Source organism: Trachymyrmex septentrionalis, unplaced genomic scaffold (genome assembly GCF_001594115.1).
Source record: "Trachymyrmex septentrionalis isolate Tsep2-gDNA-1 unplaced genomic scaffold, Tsep1.0 scaffold137, whole genome shotgun sequence".
NCBI lineage: Eukaryota > Metazoa > Arthropoda > Insecta > Hymenoptera > Formicidae > Trachymyrmex > Trachymyrmex septentrionalis.
This window is the reverse complement of record NW_017304512.1, coordinates 179,758-201,488: the sequence shown is the minus strand read 5'-3', so window position 1 is coordinate 201,488 and position 21,731 is coordinate 179,758. Positions and strand designations below refer to the sequence as shown.

The 21,731-nt window shown below is 35.6% G+C and overlaps 4 protein-coding genes across 6 annotated transcripts in view; 3 read left to right on the top strand and 1 right to left on the bottom strand.

Moving 5' to 3' along the window:
* The window catches only part of LOC108757317 (lutropin-choriogonadotropic hormone receptor), an 8,807-nt gene extending 5,488 nt beyond the window's left edge, over nucleotides 1-3,319 (bottom strand). The window contains exon 1 of the mRNA XM_018501803.1: nucleotides 2,812-3,319. Coding sequence (XP_018357305.1) covers nucleotides 2,812-3,035 — 224 coding nt within the window. The 5' untranslated portion in view covers nucleotides 3,036-3,319. The remainder of the gene's footprint in view (nucleotides 1-2,811) is intronic.
* Nucleotides 3,320-5,547: 2,228 nt separating this feature from the next.
* LOC108757294 (DNA topoisomerase 3-beta-1) lies at nucleotides 5,548-10,175 on the top strand. The gene is made up of 14 exons (XM_018501767.1): nucleotides 5,548-5,827; nucleotides 5,899-6,041; nucleotides 6,115-6,309; nucleotides 7,061-7,228; nucleotides 7,296-7,424; nucleotides 7,539-7,657; nucleotides 7,735-7,935; nucleotides 8,033-8,237; nucleotides 8,361-8,543; nucleotides 8,658-8,867; nucleotides 8,946-9,163; nucleotides 9,268-9,492; nucleotides 9,567-9,828; nucleotides 9,888-10,175. The coding sequence occupies exons 1-14, from the start codon at nucleotides 5,737-5,739 to the stop codon at nucleotides 10,092-10,094; spliced, it is 2,556 nt and encodes an 851-aa protein (XP_018357269.1). The 5' UTR covers nucleotides 5,548-5,736; the 3' UTR covers nucleotides 10,095-10,175.
* Nucleotides 10,176-11,708: 1,533 nt separating this feature from the next.
* On the top strand, nucleotides 11,709-12,745 carry LOC108757325 (eukaryotic translation elongation factor 1 epsilon-1). The gene is made up of 4 exons (XM_018501816.1): nucleotides 11,709-11,898; nucleotides 12,115-12,324; nucleotides 12,410-12,505; nucleotides 12,579-12,745. The coding sequence occupies exons 1-4, from the start codon at nucleotides 11,812-11,814 to the stop codon at nucleotides 12,708-12,710; spliced, it is 525 nt and encodes a 174-aa protein (XP_018357318.1). The 5' UTR covers nucleotides 11,709-11,811; the 3' UTR covers nucleotides 12,711-12,745.
* Nucleotides 12,746-14,901: 2,156 nt separating this feature from the next.
* Nucleotides 14,902-21,731, top strand: part of LOC108757324 (kinesin-like protein KIF21A) — a 9,937-nt gene continuing 3,107 nt past the window's right edge. For 2 of the 3 annotated variants that reach the window (XM_018501813.1, XM_018501814.1), the window contains exons 1-11: nucleotides 14,902-15,559; nucleotides 16,287-16,671; nucleotides 17,408-17,854; nucleotides 17,927-18,035; nucleotides 18,129-18,332; nucleotides 18,412-18,716; nucleotides 18,782-19,010; nucleotides 19,121-20,022; nucleotides 20,104-20,453; nucleotides 20,699-20,887; nucleotides 21,021-21,146. In XM_018501813.1, the coding sequence (XP_018357315.1) occupies nucleotides 15,525-15,559; nucleotides 16,287-16,671; nucleotides 17,408-17,854; nucleotides 17,927-18,035; nucleotides 18,129-18,332; nucleotides 18,412-18,716; nucleotides 18,782-19,010; nucleotides 19,121-20,022; nucleotides 20,104-20,453; nucleotides 20,699-20,887; nucleotides 21,021-21,146 (3,281 nt within the window). In that variant the 5' untranslated portion in view covers nucleotides 14,902-15,524. Of the gene's footprint in view, nucleotides 15,560-16,077; nucleotides 16,187-16,286; nucleotides 16,672-17,407; nucleotides 17,855-17,926; nucleotides 18,036-18,128; nucleotides 18,333-18,411; nucleotides 18,717-18,781; nucleotides 19,011-19,120; nucleotides 20,023-20,103; nucleotides 20,454-20,698; nucleotides 20,888-21,020; nucleotides 21,147-21,731 lie in introns of those variants that run through there. The other variant, XM_018501815.1, reaches the window with a different exon arrangement.

Sequence of the window (21,731 nt, the reverse complement as noted above, 5' to 3'; positions counted from 1 at the left end):
TCTCAGTGTATTATATGAAAATTCTTAGACCTAATCTACAAAAAATCTTAGATTTAATCTACAAAATTACTTCACTTCGATCGATAACAACAAAACGAGCAACTTGTAAAAATCAGTATAAAACATTGATTAAAAATGGTGCAGTGCTTTTGCAACAATCTAAGAAAAAAAAAAAGACAATATCGTGAAAACTTATACGAGTCGACATTTCTATTTCTGTATCGCGTGAGAGGAACGGACCGAGGGTTGCGCAGATTCTGGCCCATTTTTATGAGTCTTTCGACCTCCTTTGCTCAGAATGGATCGATGTCTACTTATCCGTTTACCGAACGGAACGAAGAGACAGCGCGGTATTTCATATAATACATAATAAAGAAATAAAGACAAACTACAATTAACTTAATCAAATGAAACTTTTTTTCTTAGTGTGCATTTTGATAGTGATTAATTAAAATATAAAAGAAAGAAAATAGGTCTATTTTCTGTGGCTAGTGTATATTTTTGGAACTTAAAGTGTGCAAGATATACGTTTGATATTTATCGAAAGCGAGAAAAAGAGTTTTAGTGCAGTTCGGTTCAGGAACAAAAAATAAATTAAATGTGTGTGCCTATAATGACAGTGACAACTTGTATTGTTAGTAAAAACAATAAAAATGAATATCAATAACACGAAATCTAATCTGTTTGTGTAAGATTATCGCAAAGTAAGTGGCTAATGAGTACATTTGCCCCAACGCTCGACACGACAACTTTGTTCGCACGCAACCACTATTCACTGACTTACGTGACTTATATATATATAACGTCCCTTTCTATCATTCCCAATTATTCAGCATTTTTCGAAAAATTACAGTTTAACTGTAATTTAATAAATTACAGTTAAATATTTTTTGCGCTTATTTTTAAATATTGACAAACAATTAACTTGGATTTTAATAGAAACATGGAACGATTCAGTTACTCGCGATGCATACGTCGTGTCAGCGAACCTACAGTGTTTTTCCTCTCGTTCATTCGTCTTAAAATAGAAAAAGTATAAGCGCAGTGGCGTCTTGCGATATTTTAGACGCAGGCTTTTTTTTTTTTAAGTTTCAATGGAACTTTCTCGACGCGCACGAACATTGGGTTCTAATTACGCTTTCGGGATCATGATTCCGTTACAAGTGGGCCTTTGAAAACTTTCGATGCTTCAAGGCCAGCTTGAATTTACCAGCCTTTGTACTTCTAAGGTATTCGAAGAAATATTACGCACACATGCACACATAAACACACACAAACGCACACATACACACAAAATATATATATATCGTTAACAAAAATATCATTCATCGCGTTACAAATAAAGAAAATGCAAAACATTATTTTTAAAAGCTCTCGGAAAGAAACTTGTTCGATACTTTTGAGCTTTCATAATAATTGGTACGAGATTCAGAACGGTGCTTACACAAAAATCTTGATTGTTTTTATTCGCGAGTAAAATTAATCAAGTTCGAGAATGGAATTATTTTCGTAATAGATGTCACGGTCGTACTGCGTCATGAACGTGAAGAGAATGATGAATGGCACACTTTCCGTATTCTTACAATATTATTACGATATTCTTACGAAGGAGCGTTACAATCGAGACGTGTAAAAGAATTTATTAAGAAATTAAGACAGAACATCCCGAGAGTGACTGGGAGAGAAGCAATGCAATAACAGCCGAGATATTGCTATTCATACATATTTTTTTTTCTTATTTTCTTTTGTCAGAAAGGGGGCCGGAGACCGACCACTCGAAATATCTCACGGCAGCGAAAGCTGAGCTGTTACTTTTCAAGGAGGCAAGCGTTGAATTAGATCGATTCGCAGGTTTATACAAGTTTCGATAGAAAGAAGAGTAAAGAAGATATATACTTTTTATAGAGAGGCTTTTAGTAGACTAAGATGATAAAACCGCAGGTCCCGAGTGACTCTATGAAGAAAGTGAAGTGAAGAATATGTGACTACAATTCGACTCGTTTTCTTGATCCTAAATCACGATCCATAGAATACTGATTGTCGTCCCATTTGGAATGTAGGTCGCATCGTGGTGTATGTGTAGAATAATGGCGTTACTTGTTTTATCTTTCCTATCGCTCGATCGAATGTTTTCGCCTGATTATACTTTAAAACTGATCGCAGCCGACGAAAATGATCACAAATCATCAAACTGATCAAACTGATGACAAAGAAACCTGAAAAGGACACGCGTCGAAGATAAGTAATTTGCATATTTAAAGCATCGCTTTTTCCGCTCTCCTACATCTCGCTCACCGCAAAATGCGCGATATTTTTTTCAGTTGTATAGACGCGACGGATCCGCAAGGCCTAGAATCGTATGTAGGGCGCGCGATGACAAGTGTCCGTTACATTTACCTTCTAACTGCAACTGCAAAGATTTAATCAATTTACGCAACTCTATACATTCACATAAAGTATCATATTTTTTTTTTTTTATATATATGCATAATCCAACATGCGATGGGTATTTTCATTTTCAGAAGCATAAACAAAAACCAAATGTATGTACGTACCACGGAAAAAAAAACGATTACGATTTGAAATGGCACCTGTCATTTTATAACAAAAATTTGCATCGCGCGAGGCATCATTTTGCAAAATCGTAGAGAGAGGTAGAAAAGTAGTTAGCGGAGGGCCCATCTCTCGCGATGTAGCACCTAGCATGTGAATATTCCTCTTCGCTACACTTTCCAATCCAATATCAATCGAATCCTTCAATCTTCCGCAGAGAGGTATCGAGATTGACGCAAAGTGATACGAGGTACTCACATCTTTGTAACATTAACAGGAACAATAGCCTTCGATGACAGATCAATGTCGGAGATGGGTTCAATGGAGAATAGATTAGCCCCACGGCATAATAACTCTCGTCCATCGGCGATAACGTTACACGGGGTTACGTCGAGTGCATCGCTTTGACAGCAGCGGATCCGCAAGAGAAGGATGATCGCCAAGATGACCGCTATCCCGCACCGACGAGACCGCGTGCACATACCGGCCGACCCTGTACGTGTCCGCCCGCGTAACTCACTTTCGCAGCTCTCTTTCCTGCTGGGTACACCGCGCCCAGGGCGAAGTCACCTCACCATTCTTCCTCGCGCTGTCCTTGGACGTCCGTACGTCCGTGGTCCACATCCGGGCACGCGTGTGACCGTCAACGCGAACACCCCCATAAGGAGTTGTCGCCACCGCCACCGCCGTTGTCGCAACCACCACTGCCACCCACCACCACCACCACCACCGCCACCACTATCACCACAGCCGTCACCCGTCACAGTCCTGTACCGTTCTGTCTGCTGCTGCTGCTGCTACTGCTGCTGCTGCTGCTGCTGCACCTTAAAGGGAAGGAAAACGATAAAGGTGACAGAACAGAGATTGAATCTTCAGCTTCAAAGAAACTCCACCGTTCACTCCGCGGTACAGTCACCAACTGATCCGATATTACGCATGGTGCCTGCACGGATTTCGTATATCGTGCATCCCCTCCCCCTACTCATCTCCACCATCCTGTCTCCCAACACCCACCCTGAATCATTCGACGGGCTTGACTTTCTCGATCCTACCGTGCGCGATGCGACCAGATACGACGGTGTAGAATTCGTTGCCTTTAGCGGACAGTGGGGATTGATTTTCGCTAGACTCATTATTCGATCAAATTTTTGCAATATTATATAGAGCTTTGCACTGGGAATATGTATAACAAGCCAGCAAATGAGAATGGATTGAAATGGATTGAAATGGATTGAAATTTTTTTCTATCCGAATGCGTATTTTAAATAGCGAATATTTTTTTTTTGGATTCAATTGGATTCAATTAGATTCAAATATTGGATGCAATTGGATTGAAAAACTGCATTTTTTATTCAAAATTTTGAATTGAACACCGAAAAAGCTAATATTATTTTTAAATTAAAAGATATAGAGATATGCTCCATGCAATTCCTATAAATGAATAAAAATGCATTCAGGATTGAACAGCGTTCATTTTAACATTCGTGAATCAATTTTTTCGGAAAATCTGGATCCATTTCAATTCCTTTCAATCCATTCTCGTTTGCTGGGAATACTTATGTATGATACTTACTTAAGTTTGCTCATAGTGTACGTATATCACAACTCGCGATCGATACTTCTTTTTGGACAGCGTCTCAAAGTGACTCTTCAAATTTCTTTATTTATTATCATCATTTATTATCCTTATTTGTTCACTGAGAAGCACGAAAACTTTCCAAGTCCTTGCAAGCCGAAATTAATTACAGTTTTTCCTACTCGCTCCTAGCGTTTGATGATATATATGGATCGTTAAGATATATCTAATTACGATTTTTTAAAGTAAAGCTTAAATGATAAATAAAGCGGAAAATAATACAGTAGTACCTTTTTCAAGATTTTAATGGCAATTACACTGGTACGACACAGTCCGATTAATGTCTAAATTCTAAGCAGAATCGTAAGGCTCATATCTATTCTTGTAAGTAACATATCTATTCTTGTCATTGCATCATTTTAATTTAATGTTACTATACTTTTAAGCAAGACTTAAAACTCTCTTTGCCTCTGTTTCTTTTTCGGCTTTAAAACGAGACAGAGAGAGAGAGTTTTAAGCCTATTCTACAATGTACTTTTTGTTTCTTGCTTTTTACCTTTTGCTTTTAAGTCCTTTGCAACCGTTTTATCGACAATTGTATTTCTCGCTATGTATTTCTTGTTTCTTTCGAAGTTCGTTAACTCTTATCTCAGGCGATATAAAACTGAATAAGAAACAAAAAGACAAGATGTAAAAAAATAGCAAAAAGCAAGAAACTGGAAACAAAAAGCACATCATAGAACAGACTTTAAGTTTCGTTTAAAGTCAAAGTAACGTTGGTGCAACCGGGTCTAAGACTTGTAAAAATTTTTTTTAATCTTTAGCTTATATCTTTATACAATTAATATTTTTACAGACAGCTTCTTACTAGCCATAAAATTTACAAGAAATCGTAGATATTTACGTCTTACGATATATACGCATAAAATTAGAATATTAGTCATAAGTTCTTGCAAGTTTTACGAGAATACGTTACGAGTCTTATGATTCTGCTTAGAATTGATCCATAAATTTTAGATGTGTACATTCGGGATCATCGATCGTTTTTACTTCTCGAAGTACTGCACAACGTAGCACATTAATGTTTTTTTATTATTAATTGCGACTAGATTTAACGTTATTTAACACAACAATAATCCACTTGTAGATCTCAAGTCAATTCGAATTCTCGCTATTTTATCAATATGATAGGCAAGAACCTACGGGAAATCGTAAATAATGTCGGTAAAATAGATACGCGCGCGGCGTTTTGCGACTAGTCCTGCCCTCTTGAGGTATTTTCTGTAACTTTTCTTTTTGCGAGAGAAATTAAATCCCTCTATTGATAACTGATCGACTGTGCTTTACATTATCGACAGTATCCCAGTATCCGTTTACTAAATGCACCACCAATACCGTCGTGGCGCGCAATACGTGAAACCACTTTAACCACTTTGACGTTACACCACTGCACTGATGTTGTTTTGTTTAAATAAATCGAAATATTCGAAATAATGTCAAGTGTGGCAAGTAATGTCAAATCTTTGTTCAGATCGTGTTGTATATACCAGCAAAACTGATACAAGTTATTTATCAATTGTAATACTCGTTAAAATACACACATTAAAATGAAGACCGCTTTGATGGTAGCTGAAAAACCTTCTTTGGCGGCATCCCTGGCAAATATATTGAGCAGTGGACGATGTAGTACTAGAAAAGGTGCGTTATCGGCTCGAATTACTTCCTCTATCACATTCCCTTTCGTGAATTTCCTTTTCGAATGTCTTCAGGATTAAACGGCTCTTGTTCCGTCCACGAATGGATAGGTCAGTTTAGATCCGAGACTGTCAATTTTAAAATGACTTCTGTATGTGGACACGTCATGACGTTGGACTTTATCGGAAAGTATAACAATTGGGACAAAGTAGATCCGGTAAGATAAGACGTATGACATTTTTGCATTTTTTATTATATAATAATTTTATTTTTTAATATTGTATTTTTAGGCAGAATTATTTTCCTGCTCAACTGAGAAAAAGGAAGCGGTACCGAAATTAAAAATACCATACTTTTTGGCCAAAGAAGGAGCTCATTGCGATTATTTAGTATTGTGGTTAGATTGTGATAAAGAGGGTGAAAATATTTGCTTTGAAGTCATAAATGCAGTGCAGCAAGGAATGCATAGGAAATTACATATAAATGCAAGTGGCTTATGGATTGTGTTAATTATCTTGCAGATATTTAAGCTATTGAATCTTTTCATATAATGAATTGTTGATCATAATTTAGGGGTCCATTCTATTTGGTGGCTTGAAAAAAAAATTCATTGCTTTTATATGTTATTTTTATATTTTTTTCTTTAATTTTAAATTTTATGAAATTAAATGTGTTGACTGTTAGTCTACATAAAGTTTCCAACTTAAACATGACGTCAAAACAGAAGTATTACAAGTCACAGTCATCTGAAAGAGTTAAAAAAATGATTTTCCTGTTCAGAGAGAATGTCTAGGATAAGCTATGATAATTGAGATTTAGATAAAAATTAACAAAATGGCGATTATTTGAAAAAAAAGTTCAATTTTTTTAATCTTAAATTGTATTCTTGCTTTTGCGATAAAAAAGTATCATTGATATTGATATAATTGTAGTCTATCCAGAAGAAAAGATTGCTCTACAATCGTGCAAGATTTGATAGGTTCAATAGTTTTTGCTCTATCACACTTCTGTTAGATCGAAAAGTGTTGTTTCGAGAAAATGCGCGTTTAAAATTTTACGTTTACTTTTTTTATTATTTACGCCTATATTTGCCACGTTAAGGGCTCCAACATAATATTTTACACACTTGGGACTGTTGATTATGTAAAAAAAAATCAATTTTGTGATCCCAGTAAGATAGAATGAACCCTTAAATATTTTTATTATAATAATAAACAGAGCTTTTTTTTTTAATAGGATATATGGCGAGCACGATTTTCTGCCATTACAGAGAAAGATATAAAATCTGCTTTGGCCAATCTAATAAAACCCAATGAAAACGAAGCGAAAAGTGTCGATGCACGTCAGGAGTTAGATTTGCGAATAGGCTGTGCATTTACTAGATATCAAACTAAATTTTTCCAAGTATATCACAATTTTTGCCTTATTATATTTAAACATCTTAGAATACATATGAGTGTTATACTTTTAGGGCAAGTATGGAGATTTAGATGTATCTCTTATTTCTTATGGTCCGTGCCAAACGCCAACATTAGGATTCTGTGTACAGAGACACGATGAAATTCAGACTTTCAAGCCAGATCCGTATTGGGTATTGCAGGTAACTGTATTTTGAAATTTTTATATAAACGTTTTTCTTATATTTTCTTTCTATTTAGATTTTCTTTTATCTACATAATAATGTTAAATGATATTATCTTTTTGTTACTTTGAGGTAACTGTCAAGTCTCCTGATGGTCAAGATATTATATTAAGTTGGAATCGTGTACGTTCCTTTGATAAAGAAGTTGCAAGCATGTTTTTAAGCCATGTTAAAGAATATGATCAAGCAACGTGAGTTGTACATGTTTAAATGTTTAAAAATCTTAATATGTTGAAAAGACTACATCATTCGAAATAAATGTGTATAGCGTAGTGAGTATACAAAGTACAGAAAAATCCAAATCGCGACCTATAGCATTAAATACAGTAGAACTGATGCGAGTCGCCAGTTCTGGATTGGGTATGGGTCCACAGCATGCTATGCAAATTGCAGAAAGACTTTATACTCAAGGATACATAAGTTATCCACGAACAGAAACAACATCGTATCCTGAAAATTTTGATCTGCTGTAAGGATCTTACTGTTTGATTATTTAATTTATTTTTAATTTGCACATATATGTGTATATCATACTTGATATTACAAGAACTTTTATTTTGTTCAAGTTCAACATTAAAACAACAGCAAAATAGCTCGGAATGGGGCGAAGAAGTTCGCAAGATAATAGCAGCTGGAATCAATAGACCAAAGAAAGGCCACGATGCAGGTGATCATCCGCCTATAACACCCATGAAACATGCAACCAGAAACGAACTCGATGGTGATTTGTGGAGATTGTATGATTATATAACGCGACATTTTATTGCTACGGTATGTTGAAAATTTAGATAATTGAGATAAAACTTTGAAATGATCCTTGTTTGCATTATTATATGTATGTATTTTTTTCTTCCTATCTCCTTTTCTCTCTCTATTTCGATTTTCGAATCGTAGCTGGCACGGGATTGTAAGTACTTGAGTACTACAGTAAAATTTGAGATAGGCATGGAAATATTTACAGCTACTGGTCACAGTCTATTAAGTCCTGGCTACACGAGTATTCTTACTTGGCAAGCACTTGGCAATAATGATACCCTGCCGAAATTTATATCCGATGAGAAAGTAAACATACAAGAGGTAAAAATTATTTTTGTTACATTATATTTATTTGCTTGTATTTTCAGCCATTTTAAATAGAAAATATTATGAAAAATGACATGTAGTGTAGAATGTCCTGTTTTATTGTTATAGGCCAAATTAGTTGAATGTTATACACAACCGCCAGATTATTTAACAGAGGCAGAATTAATATCTCTCATGGAAAAACATGGCATTGGAACAGACGCTTCGATTCCTGTACATATAAATAACATCTGCATTAGAAATTATGTTACTGTTGCAGCAGGCAGAAAATTAATACCTACTTCTCTTGGTATCGTTTTGGTCCATGGATATCAAAAGGTATCTTTGATATCATTTTTTCTACCTGACACAATGATAAATCTTTTATAAAACACACATATGTCCCCTTTACATTAGATAGATCCTGAATTGGTTTTGCCCACAATGAGATCTGCCGTAGAAGAACAATTAAATCTAATAGCATTAGGTCGAGCTGACTTTCATGCTGTACTACAACATACCGTAGAAATTTTCAAACAAAAATTTCATTATTTTGTACAAAGTATAGAAGCTATGGATCAATTGTTCGAAGTGTCGTTTTCACCGTTATCGGCTTCCGGCAAAGCACACTCCAGGTAAACAATTATAATGACAATTATATTCATCCTTTGCTCTGTGTAACATTCCACTATATTTATTTGCTCTTCTTTCGATCTCTTATTATTGATATATGTTGCAGATGTGGTAAATGTCGTCGATACATGAAATACATACAAACTAAGCCGTCTAGAATGCATTGCGCGCATTGTAATGAAACTTACAATTTACCACAAAATGGGAACATACGAATATACAAAGAATTAAAATGTCCATTGGACGACTTTGAATTACTTTCATGGTCGACTGGAACACGAGGAAAAAGTTACACATTTTGTCCATACTGTTACAACAATCCACCATTCAGGTATGTTTATACAGTTGTATGTATTGTAATTGAATTTAAGTGTAAAAGAAGACTGAATATTCTTTAAAATTTAGGGATATGAAAAAAGGAATGAGCGGTTGCAATTCATGCACGCATCCGACATGCCCGCACGGTATGAATTCAAATGGTTTATCCAGTTGTTTGGAATGCGATCTAGGTATACTTGTACTCGATCCTTCGGCCGCACCTAAGTGGAAATTGGGATGTAATCGTTGCGATGTTATTATTCATCTATTTGAGAACGCGCATAAAGTGACAGTTGATACAGATACGTGTGATTGTGGTGCACAATTAGTAACTGTCGAATACAAACAGGTGAGGAAACAATATTTATTCTGGAATGAATATGCAACTGCATACATTTTTGGTTTTAGGATAAAAGTAAACTTCCCAACGAAGTGACCGAAATGTCTGGTTGCGTGTTTTGCACCCCAGCTTTTGCTGCGTTAGTAGAAAAGCATCGTGCAGTAGCTTCAAAACCAGTTGTCACGCGTGGTCGGGGTCATGCCAAGAGTCGTAACCGAGGCAAACCTAAACCACCAAAGGATAAAATGGCACAACTGGCAGCATATTTCGTATAATGAATCGTTTAGAGCTGCATATAATATAAAGCCATTTACATATGTGTATCTCGTCTCATTCTTTGCAAATAAATCCCTATCATAGCATTTTATAACATTTTATAAGAATGGTAGTAATGATTATTATTTTCATGTTTTGTGTATTAAATATAATAGAATCTTACAATGTATTAGTTACAACGCGTTTTATAGAACAATGTGTTTTATTAAAGAAATTTGATAAGTTTTGATGAAAATTCTAATTCATGGGCAAGAATATTAAAAATTCTTGACAAAAGTTTATATGTTTAGAAGATTTAAAGTGTAAGATTTATTTTTAAGTAGAACCATGAAAGAGATACAGAGCGGTTCGAACATGACTCTGTGATTTGAAATCTTTAAAAAACTTTAAAAAAAAGAACACTGCTGTTTTTTTTTATTGGAATATTGAAAAAGTTCCAACTTTTTTTTTTATATATATTTTTATGATTATACTTGTTAAACATTTAAAGAGTGTTAATTCATATAGAGAGAGATAACATTTATGTTTCAAACTTAATACTTGATTTTTATTTAACTGTGATTTTAATGTTATCATCCGAGTTTGATTATCAATAGAGATGATAATTTCAGAGAAAAAAATTGTAATTTTTCGACAATATATAAAATATTATAGTATTAAAAATATGCATACTTATTTATTTCTAGTGGCGTAGTGAGAAAAATATTTCGGGAGGGGCTGTAGAAATCAGTTTTTTTTAATGTTCTTTTTTATACAGTGACACATTTAGTAAGCATAAATAAAAAAAGTTCGTTTAAAACAAAATAAATTCAATAGCAAAAAAGTTATAATAATTTATATACATGTTGCAATGTCGCGTCGAACGTTTCGCTGCCGCTAGATATAAATTATCATAATTTTTTTACTATTCTTTTCAGAAAACTTTTTCAAATATTCAACTACAAGCATTAATAAAAATTTTTAACTCGTAAATTCGTAACACAACTTTAACGTTTGAAAAAAAAATTTACTAAACTCGACAAAATATTATTAAAAATCCGCCATTTTGTTGTAGTGCTTCAAAAATTTCGGAATAGCTCTACAAGTCGCAGAATATGTCAAAGATTATAGTGTAAAAATTTGAATGATAAATATTAATATCCTGTTGAGATTTCGCGAGTTAAAGTGTTGTTAAAATGTTGCCGTTCTCCCACCGCCACTTTTTGCGGTTGTACTAATAGCAACATTTTTTTCCGTATAATTTATCGAAATTTTGTTTACATACAAACAAAAATCAACAAATATATTTTTAATACATTATAAACGATATTTTTGCAACTAAATTAAATATGAGAACCCCTATCTCAACAGGATTTAATTTTCTCTCTCGAAACAAATTGATATTTATGGCTCAACAATTTTTTACACATTCTTATGAAATTATTGAAATTATTTAGAATTTCGGGGAGCCCCCCTTGGCTACGCTACTGTTTACAGCACATTTATATAATAAAAAATCACAAATTTAAATTTAATACAAAATCACAAACGGCCCAAATGAAATGGTACTTGACTCTCAGACACTCTCTGGTGGCAGTTTTCCAAAATAATCAGTTTGAGGAGACTAGACCACCTATATACCTTTAACACCGTGGTTTATTTCAATCAGAGAAACGCTTCAACCTTTCTTCTGAATTCTGAAAGTTATAATATTGCATTTACATTTTTGTGTTTATCATGGGTTTGTGTAATATTGAATGTATAGAAAGAATAGCGCAATATCTCGATGTTTTTCCAGGAAAGTTGCAAGTTTCTGACAAAAATGTGAATATTAAATTATTTTATAAAAATGTCTGCCGTGCTCCACATATACATATTTATCGGTATCACTTATGTGCACATGTATAAAATTATTTAACTGTAATGTATTCAATAATGACAATATTTCATTATACATGTTACTGAATATAACATTTATTCAATGAAAAATAGGGTGTAATATGTTTATATATATATGTATATCGCACATGATTGTTTCAGGTAGTATTTATTCCAGAGTATGCAGAAAAGAATTTACCATCCATTCAAGGCTTTAGCACTATTGTGCAAGCTCTTGTAAGGAATTCAAAATGTTCCGATATACTTGGTAATGAGAAAGAAACACAAGCATTGATACAGCAATGGCTAGAATATATTGTAATCTGTATCAATTATGCAGATGTTCCTGTCAATGCCAACAGAATATTAAATGCAAGTGCCACATATATGTATATTATATATACAAAGTATGTGTTTCTTACAGAAAATATAATATTAATCTGACTTTTAATTATAGGAACTGAATACGATAATAAAAGATACACCATATATAACTGGTACAAAGAAGACTATTGCAGATGTTGTGTTGTATTACGTTTTACATTCCATCATGGTAACAAATTATAATAAGTTATAATGATGATATATGCATTTATATAATTATCATATTTACTATTTTTTTACAGAAAGAATTAAGTCTTCAGCAAAAGGCACAATATGTTCATGTATCGAGATGGTTCGACAATATCCAGCAAGAAGAGAAATTGAGACGGGAATTAGATCTAATATCTTTTAACTTGTTACATCTGTTTGTATAATTAAAATAAAATGTTTTTAATTTATTTTATGATGTTTATACCATACGCATACGATTGAATTAATTTACAATCGCATCATTGTCCTGCATATTGCGTCTGTAATTTACAATATAATTTAAGATAATTTATTATTAATTAAAATTATATATAATAATAATATGTATATTAAAAAAATCGTAAGTCTTGTAATGAATCTAACAAAGCTGCAAATACATTGTATACCATTAGCGACTAATTACCGTGCCATTTATTACTCTTATTTGTCTCCTGAATTTGAGAATGGTAATTTTCTAAAAATTTATCTTATCATCCTTACCAATAACACCGACGAGATACTATTAAAGAAGATAAACATTTGGCTCATACATTATTGAATTCATGATTTTTTATTACATAAATGTTTCATAAATAAATATGCATACTCTTGTAAAGCTATAATATTTTATATATTGCAGAAAAATTACAATTTTTTTCTCTGCAGTTATCACCTCTGTTGATAATCAAACTTTGACGATGCACTGAAATTACAATTTAAAAAAAAATCGAGTATTATCGAGTTCTAAATACATAAATATGTCCACTAAACTAATAAATCATAAAATTTGTACAATATTTTCAGTTTTTAACTCTTAATTATTTCAATATTCACAAGGACGCGAACTTCTATAAGGATGTCGGTCTTTAATATAAAAAAAGATGTAGTAAAAAGAAATTATTACTATTATTTTTGCATTAAATTGAAGGCTTTATTTAGCATAGTTAGAATGATCCGATTTAGGTCAAATATGCACCGTTTTGTTCGATAACTTGTTGCCATTTTGAAGGTAATTTCATTATGCCTCTCTCATAGAAACCCTCGTCCCTATTGGCAAAAAACTGGGACAGTCGATTTTCATAAGCTTCTCTTGAGGCGAATTTTTCACGAGCAAAATCATTCGCCATAGACAGGAACAGGTGGTAATCACTTGGTGCCAGGTCCGGACTATAAGGTGGATGCATAAGAACCTCCCAACCAAGCTCCCGGAGCTTCTGGCGAGTCACTATCGATGTGTGTGGCCTGGCGTTGTCTTGATGGAACACAATTCCTCTCCTATTGGCCAAAGCTGGCCGCTTCTGGGCGATTGCTTCTTTCAGACGGTCCAATTGTTGACAGTACAGGTCCGAATTAAGAGTTTGGCCGTAGGGAAGCAGCTCATAGTAGATGATTCCCTGCCAATCCCACCAAACACACAGCAAAACCTTCCTGATCGTCAATCCTGGCTTGGCCACCGTTTGCGCCGGCTCATCGCGATTCGACCACGACCGTTTTCGCTTGACGTTGTCGTAAGTGACCCACTTTTCATCACCAGTAACCATTCGCTTCAGAAATGGGTCGATTTTGTTGCGATTCAGCAGCGATTCGCAGATGGAAATTCGGTCCATGAGGTTTTTTTGCGTTAACTCGTGTGGCACCCATACATCGAGCTTCTTTTTGTATCCAGCCTTATTTAAATGGTTCCAAACGGTTTTTTGTGCAATGTTTAGCTCCTGGGCAATCGAAACAGTGCTCACATGACGGTCGGACTCGACGATTTCCATTATTTTATCGACAATTTCGACATTTTCGACATTTTCGACAATTGGTCTTCCAGAGCGTGGTGCATCTTTGACATCAAAATTACCGGAACGGAATTGACGAAACCAAAATTGCGCGATATTACCTGTTACAGTATCAGGACCATAAACACTATTCACATTTTCAGCCGCCTGGCTTGCGTTTTCGCCTTTATCGAAGAAAAACTGTAAAATATGGCGTATTTTCTCTTTGCTGGTGTCCATCTTTGACACGCGCTCGAACAATACTGACTCAAGCAATCGCAAAACTGTCTGAGAAGTTTTTTCTAGTACGAAATCTTATCTTTCTAACGCCATTTGGCGCAACCCGATCGCACTTGTACAGCGCGAGATACAGATTACTAAAGCCATCTATTGGAAAAATAATAGATTTCTTTTTACTACACCTTATAGTATCTCGTCGGTGCCGATAATAAATACTGACAGGGCAATTTATCGACTGGTTTACCGATAAATACTACGACTTTATCAACAATAAAATTGAAATAAAATTTAAAATGTGATACGTAGTTCACATCAATGTATAAAATTGATATTGGTGCCGCTAGTGTACCGTGTCTTTCAAGCGTCACGCGAAAAACGCCCGGGATGGCCCCTCTCAGGTTTTTCTCCGACTATATTGTACATCGTTTTTAACGATTCCTCACGATTGCTTCACTTCAGCAAGCAGCAGTATACGACATGGCCTTTCTCAATGAATTTTACTGTATATACAATACGTTCGTATATATACATGTTCATACGAGTGCTCCGTGTAGAAAGCAGTAGAAGCAACGATGGTACTGACAGTACTGACACTACTGACGGACAGTCGAGAGGCAGCTGAAGCTTCCACGCTATCGTCACGATTGTTTGGTCATGCTTGGTGATTGGTTTAGTGACGGCCGCCGTCGCCGTCGTGTACAGTGAATCGAATTATCAAGTGAAACGCTTTTACTCGCAAACGTCACGAGAGAAATGTACAGTCTCTCGTGCATCGCTCATTGGAGATGATCGAGCTTCTCCAATTATTGTGCCTGATAACGCGTGCGCGAGCACGCGACGTTCTTGACATTGTCGCATAGACGGAGAATCGCAACTGCCTGCAGCCATTCGCATTTGGTTTATTTTGGCCTAATTTTAGCCTAATATAGCCAAAGTTGTCTTATGATCCTCACATAGTTCGGCATAGCATCGACTAATAACTAAAACGTAGCGAGGATGGCGGACGATTCGAGTGTACGCGTTGCCGTGCGGTAAGTAAATAATACGTTTATAATATAATAAAATCGTAAACTCCTTTCCAAATCTTTCGTCCGTGACATTTGATACGTGCCGGTGACGTGCCGGTGACACGCCGGTGTCGATCGAGAGAGAGAGCTGATTAGAGACGATTCCGCTTATTTCAACGGAATCGTCTATTTCTCTATTAATTGCGAATGACGAAATAGTTGAAGAATTTTTCGTGGCTAACTGCTTTTATTCAGATAAATATTTCTCGTATGACTGCGAAACATCTCTGGATGCCTAGCTGGACGCTTCTTACGTGAAGCAGGCTGATGAGGAATATCGCTCGAGGAATAAAATATCTTCAGCGAGTCGTAAACACATATGAATAACACGATTGCTCAGCATCGGATTTTCGAATTTTTCTTTTTTCCCCTTCATTACGAAGAACAAAGAACGATGCGCGAGAGGCACCTGCAATCCTTTTGCGCGTAAACACGTATTATGACGTACGAAGAAACTTGGGACTCGAGCGAATTCCACGGACGATTGCAAATACCGATTCTCGAGTATCTCCTTTTATGACACAAGCGCGTGGGTTTAATTACCGATCGCTTAAGAAATGAGCACCTTCAACTTCAAAGTTGGAGATACAAGTTGACCTTCGTTACCAATGATTACCACGATTACCGCAAAAGTGTTTGTTGTTCTTCATTGTTTTTGACAACCGTTAGATAAATTGATTGTCTGTTGCAGAATAAGGCCTCAAGTAGCTCGCGAAGTAATCGACATGTGCAGGATTTGTACTCAAGTACCTCAAGGGGAGCCGCAAGTTTTCCTCGGACCCGACAAGGCCTTTACGTACGATTACGTTTTCGATACTCAAGTGAATCAAAACGCGATTTACGAAACATGCGTGAACCGTCTGGTGGAAGGCGCGTTGGATGGCTACAACGCGACGGTTTTCGCCTATGGACAAACCGGCTCGGGTAAAACTTACACCATGGGCACTGGTTTCGACGTAGAAGTCGATGAAACTATCGTCGGGATCATCCCTAGAGCTATCAAACACCTTTTCGATGGAATAGCAGATAAGCAGAAACGCGCAAGGGAACGCGCGCAAATGCCTCCGGAGTTTAAGGTTGAATTATCTGGGATTCAAAAACTTGTGCTTCGTTTTTTTATCTTTCATTTCTAGAGTTCAACTGAGACTTTTACCGACACTAAAAACGTATACTCGTTACGTGTCAGTTTCGAAACCATATAGCTCTTCTTCATAAATATTAATTTTAATATGTATAATTGTTGTTTCAATAATTGAATTATGATGTTTATGAAGAAGAAGTATTCTTTGGCCAAAATTGACACACAAACGAAATTTCGGTCGAAATTTATGAGTCAATTCTAGAATCGTAAGACTCGTAACATACTCGTCGTAAAACTTGTAAGAACTTATGACTAATATTCTAATTTTATGCGTACGTAAGACGTATGATTATTAGATGTAAATATCTATATATATTCTTGTAAATTTTATGGCTAGTAAAGAAGCTGTAAAAATATTGTACACAGATATAAACACTTAAAAATTCTTACAAGTCTTACAGGAATATGTTACAAGCCTTACGGTTCTGCTTAGAATTTAGGCATTAATTATTGTGCAACATCAATAAATTATGATATTTATGAAGAAAAAGTATATGTGGGTACGTTTATACATATGGCCTTTATAGAGTTCTTATTTTTTAATTTTGATTTCGGTTTCGATTGAAATTGACACGTAGTCGAGTGTTTCGGTTCAGTTTCGGCAAAAGTGTTTCGGTCGGAAACTCTATTGATTTCATTGTTACAATGATCTCTCTCGTTATATGCCGTAGATTACAGCACAATTCTTAGAATTATATAACGAAGATTTGAAAGATTTATTAGAGCCAGGAGGACCGAGAGGTGGTGCACGTATTCATGAGGATACAATGGGTAACATACATTTAGCTGGCGTAGAACCACGCGTCGTAACCAGCCCCGAACAGACACTGGAGTACCTTCGATTGGGTGCGTTATCGCGCACAACTGGATCCACGCAAATGAATACGCAATCCTCTAGATCGCATGCAATATTTACATTATACATCAAACAGCAAAGATGCATCAAAGTCGAGGATCCCGACGCGGATGTCGATACGAGCGGTGTCGAGTTAACGAATGAATTTGAAACGTTAACCGCCAAGTTTCACTTTGTCGATTTGGCCGGTTCCGAGAGATTAAAGAGAACGGGCGCTACCGGCGATAGAGCGAAGGAAGGCATTTCTATCAATTGTGGATTGGTAAGAATAGATCTTTTCGACAAAAAAAAAAAGATAAAAAGAGTATCTGTTTGATTACGTTTTTTTCTATAGTTGGCTTTGGGTAATGTCATTTCCGCTCTCGGTGATAAAACGAAGAAAGCTTCACATATACCGTACAGAGACTCAAAGTTAACTAGATTACTTCAAGATTCCCTCGGAGGTAATACAATATAGTTGCGATACATAAGCATATAAAATGTTTTTAATTAAGCCTACTTTATGATTTACATTACAATTACGATTTACATTGCAGGAAATAGTCAAACCGTTATGATAGCATGCGTATCACCGAGCGACAGGGATTTCATGGAAACTCTAAGTACGTTAAAATATGCAAATCGAGCAAGGAATATAAAGAATAAAGTTACTATTAACCAGGATAAGAGCTCGAGAACGATCGCTTCTCTACGGCGAGAAATTCAACAGCTTCAATTGGAATTAATGGAATATAGACAAGGTATATAATTTGAAACGTAAATATCATAATAATACTTTCATATTACACGTAACATTACACATCTGTCTCTTTTCCTTAGGCAAGAGAATCGTCGGTGAAGACGGTGTTAACGATGCCTGGCATGAAAATCAAATGTTGAGTAGCGAATTACAAAGTCTTCGCACCAGAGTGAAAGCACTTTCGGAAACGGTTGAGGCATTAACTGCCAAGAACGCTCTCTTGTTGGCAGAAAAAGCAGCGGGTCACTGGGTAGCGACATCGGGCAAAGGTGATGATCAAGTGACTAGTTTGATACAGGGTTACGTTCAAGAAATAGAGGAATTACGAGCTCGTCTATTGGAAGCGGAAGCTATGTATCAGCAACTAAAGAAAAGGCAAATGCAGGTATGATGAATTGCTATGTTTAAAGATGTAATAAAACTGATCGATATTAATAAAATATTCATTAGGTTAACGCAGCGAATCCATATGGGGATAGTTCATTTCATTCCGATTCCGCGTCCGTATTGATCGATGCTAAGAGAGATGTCGAAAAAGAAATAGAAACGTTAAGAACCTTGAAAGAACAATACAGTGGTAATACTATCAAGTCAATAGACGAGGGAGAAATGGACGATACGGAGAATGCGCAGGATTCGGTAAGCGAAGATGATTCCGACGATGATTCCGATCGTAAAGGTATGTTTAAATACGTGTATTTTATGTATACGTATTTTTTCAGCATCTTTTATAGTTATATCTCACGTGTTTCCATTATATTATATATAATAATTATGTCATTTTTACAGAAGAAGACGAGGAAGAAGCAGCTATGGGTCGTGAATTGGAAGCGCTAACGTCCGACATTGATGTTAAACAACGTCTGATACAAGAGCTTGAGTTCTCTCAAAGACGTTTGCAAACTATGAAGCAGCATTATGAGGATAAATTGTCTCAGTTACAAGCTCGGATTAGAGACACTCAAGAAGAAAGGGATAAAGTGTTGCTGTCCTTGCAGCAACAACCTACGCCGCCTACCGAAAAAGTGAAAAAGTTACGCGATGAATACGAGAAGAAGCTCGCTAATATGCAAAAAGAGATGCGACTTTTACAATCTGCTAAAAAAGAACATGCAAGATTATTGAAGAACCAGTCTCAGAATGAAAATAGATTGAGAGGCTTGAGAAATGAACTTTCGGAAATGAAGAGAGCAAAGGTGAAACTTTTAAATAAAATGCGAGAAGAAGCTCAACGACACAAAGAAAACGAATTGAGGCGCAATAGAGAAATAGCACAATTACGAAAGGAAAGTCGTAGGCATGCAAATGTTATTAGAACGCTAGAAGCTGACAAGAGAATGAAAGAAGTTGTTCTTCGACGTAAACAAGAAGAAGTAACGGCATTGCGAAAGAGGGATAAAGGATTGAGTCAAAAAGCTGCTGGTCGTACACCAGTCAAACCACTCAATCCTAAAGCATTGAAGCAAAGATGGCAAACATTCGAGAGAACAATCGCTAAACAAGCATTAGCAAAACAAGCTGCCGCAGAAACGGAAAGAGAGATGGAAAGATTACTTCAAGAAAGAGAAGAATTAGGGAGAGATTTGGAGAAGCTTCAAAAGCACAGGAGTCAAATTACAAGTGCAAGAGGTGACACTGCCGATATTGATGAAGAAATCGATAATGTGGAAAGTAAAATCAGTTATCTGCAGGTAATTTATTTTAATGACAGTTTAATATAATTTAACGTTAATAATTCCCTTATTCTTATTATAATGTGCATAATTTTACAGGATAGTATCGCGGAATGTCAGCGGGACATGGTTGAAATGGGCGATGGTGAAGCGGAGGGTGAACCCGGTGTCGAAACGCTCATCTCTACAATTCGAACGGTAGACGAAGCACAATACTTACTTCAACGAATGCTCGCATTCACCGTGGAGCAAAGTTGCATAGCCGCACAAAAACAGCTCGAGGTGCGAGATATGGAATCACGGCTCAATCAAGTTGCACAAGAAAGCGATGTACAACATCAATTACTGGAGCATGTTTTACGCGATAGAGATCTTTTATCTCTCACAAATAATCAGAATAATGTATTAGCTTATAGTCCAGCCAGTTCAAGGAGTTCCTCTCCCGACAAGTAAGTCAAGCGATATTTCTCTAAATAATTTCTAAACATTTTACTTTCGAATTGTGATGATAAAAAATATAAAAGAAAAACTTTCAAAAGTGTAATTCAAACAACATATATTTACACAACCCAATTCGAGATTACTTATTTATTTCTTTCTATGTACAAACTAATTGCGATATTCATTTTCTACATTAATGTATACATTTATGTATACATACGTATCTCATTTCTATTTATATCGTCTGAAACAGTGAAAGTTACGGCCAAATTATACTCGGTGAAGAAAGACAGCGCAATAGTAAAGTTAGAAGAAGAACAACACAACCGCAGGAACTTCTTTATGGTATACACGCTAGTCCGGAAAATGTGAAAGCAGATGATCAAAATCAAAATCATAATCATCCTCTTACTAGAGTTCCCAGTGCACCGGGTAGCCTAAAGTAAGTATATGTCTTTTAGACTCCAATGTTCTTAGAAAAAAAATGATACAGTGTGCAGGAAAATTTACAGTAGTAATTCTGTATGTGAATATACAGTTCTCTGACATATGTTTGTTTCAATTTCCGTGTACAGAGGACTGGTATTAACCAGAAATCAGTACAGTAGCACTGTAACTGGTGGATCACCAACTATGAGTCGTCGCGACAGCACATCGCCCAGAGCTCTGCGACGGCCAATTCATCCAGGTGGAGGCTCTATGTGAGTGATTCTTCTGCAGCACATTCTTGTTCTTGTATTCCTTATATATATATATATTTTTTTTACATCCTCCATGCACTATTAAAGACCTTTATTTTCTCCAGATAAAAACTTTATTTTATTGATTTTATTTAAGATAGGAATCAAGTGCAAGTATTTCGTGCCTAAGAATATAATAATTAATAATTAGGACGTGCGCACGCTTGCGCACACACACGGTATATCAAAATGAGCGTAAGCACATGAATTAATGTTAAATGCCACATATTTAATAAAAGAAACAATCTTTCAATATATAAATTGTGTAACATATACGCACATATAATGGTGTTATGTTACAAAAGGTATCTGTTATATTATTCTCCCTGTGTATAAAACGTGTGTCTCTGGGCTCATCATCAGATAAGATATTTAGCAAACATTTTCAAGAGTGTATACTGTAAAATAAAATATAAATATATACGAGAATAGCATATTACATACACCACCCACACACACACACACACACACACACACACACACACACACACACACACACACACACACACACACACACACACACACACATGTATATATGTGTATATA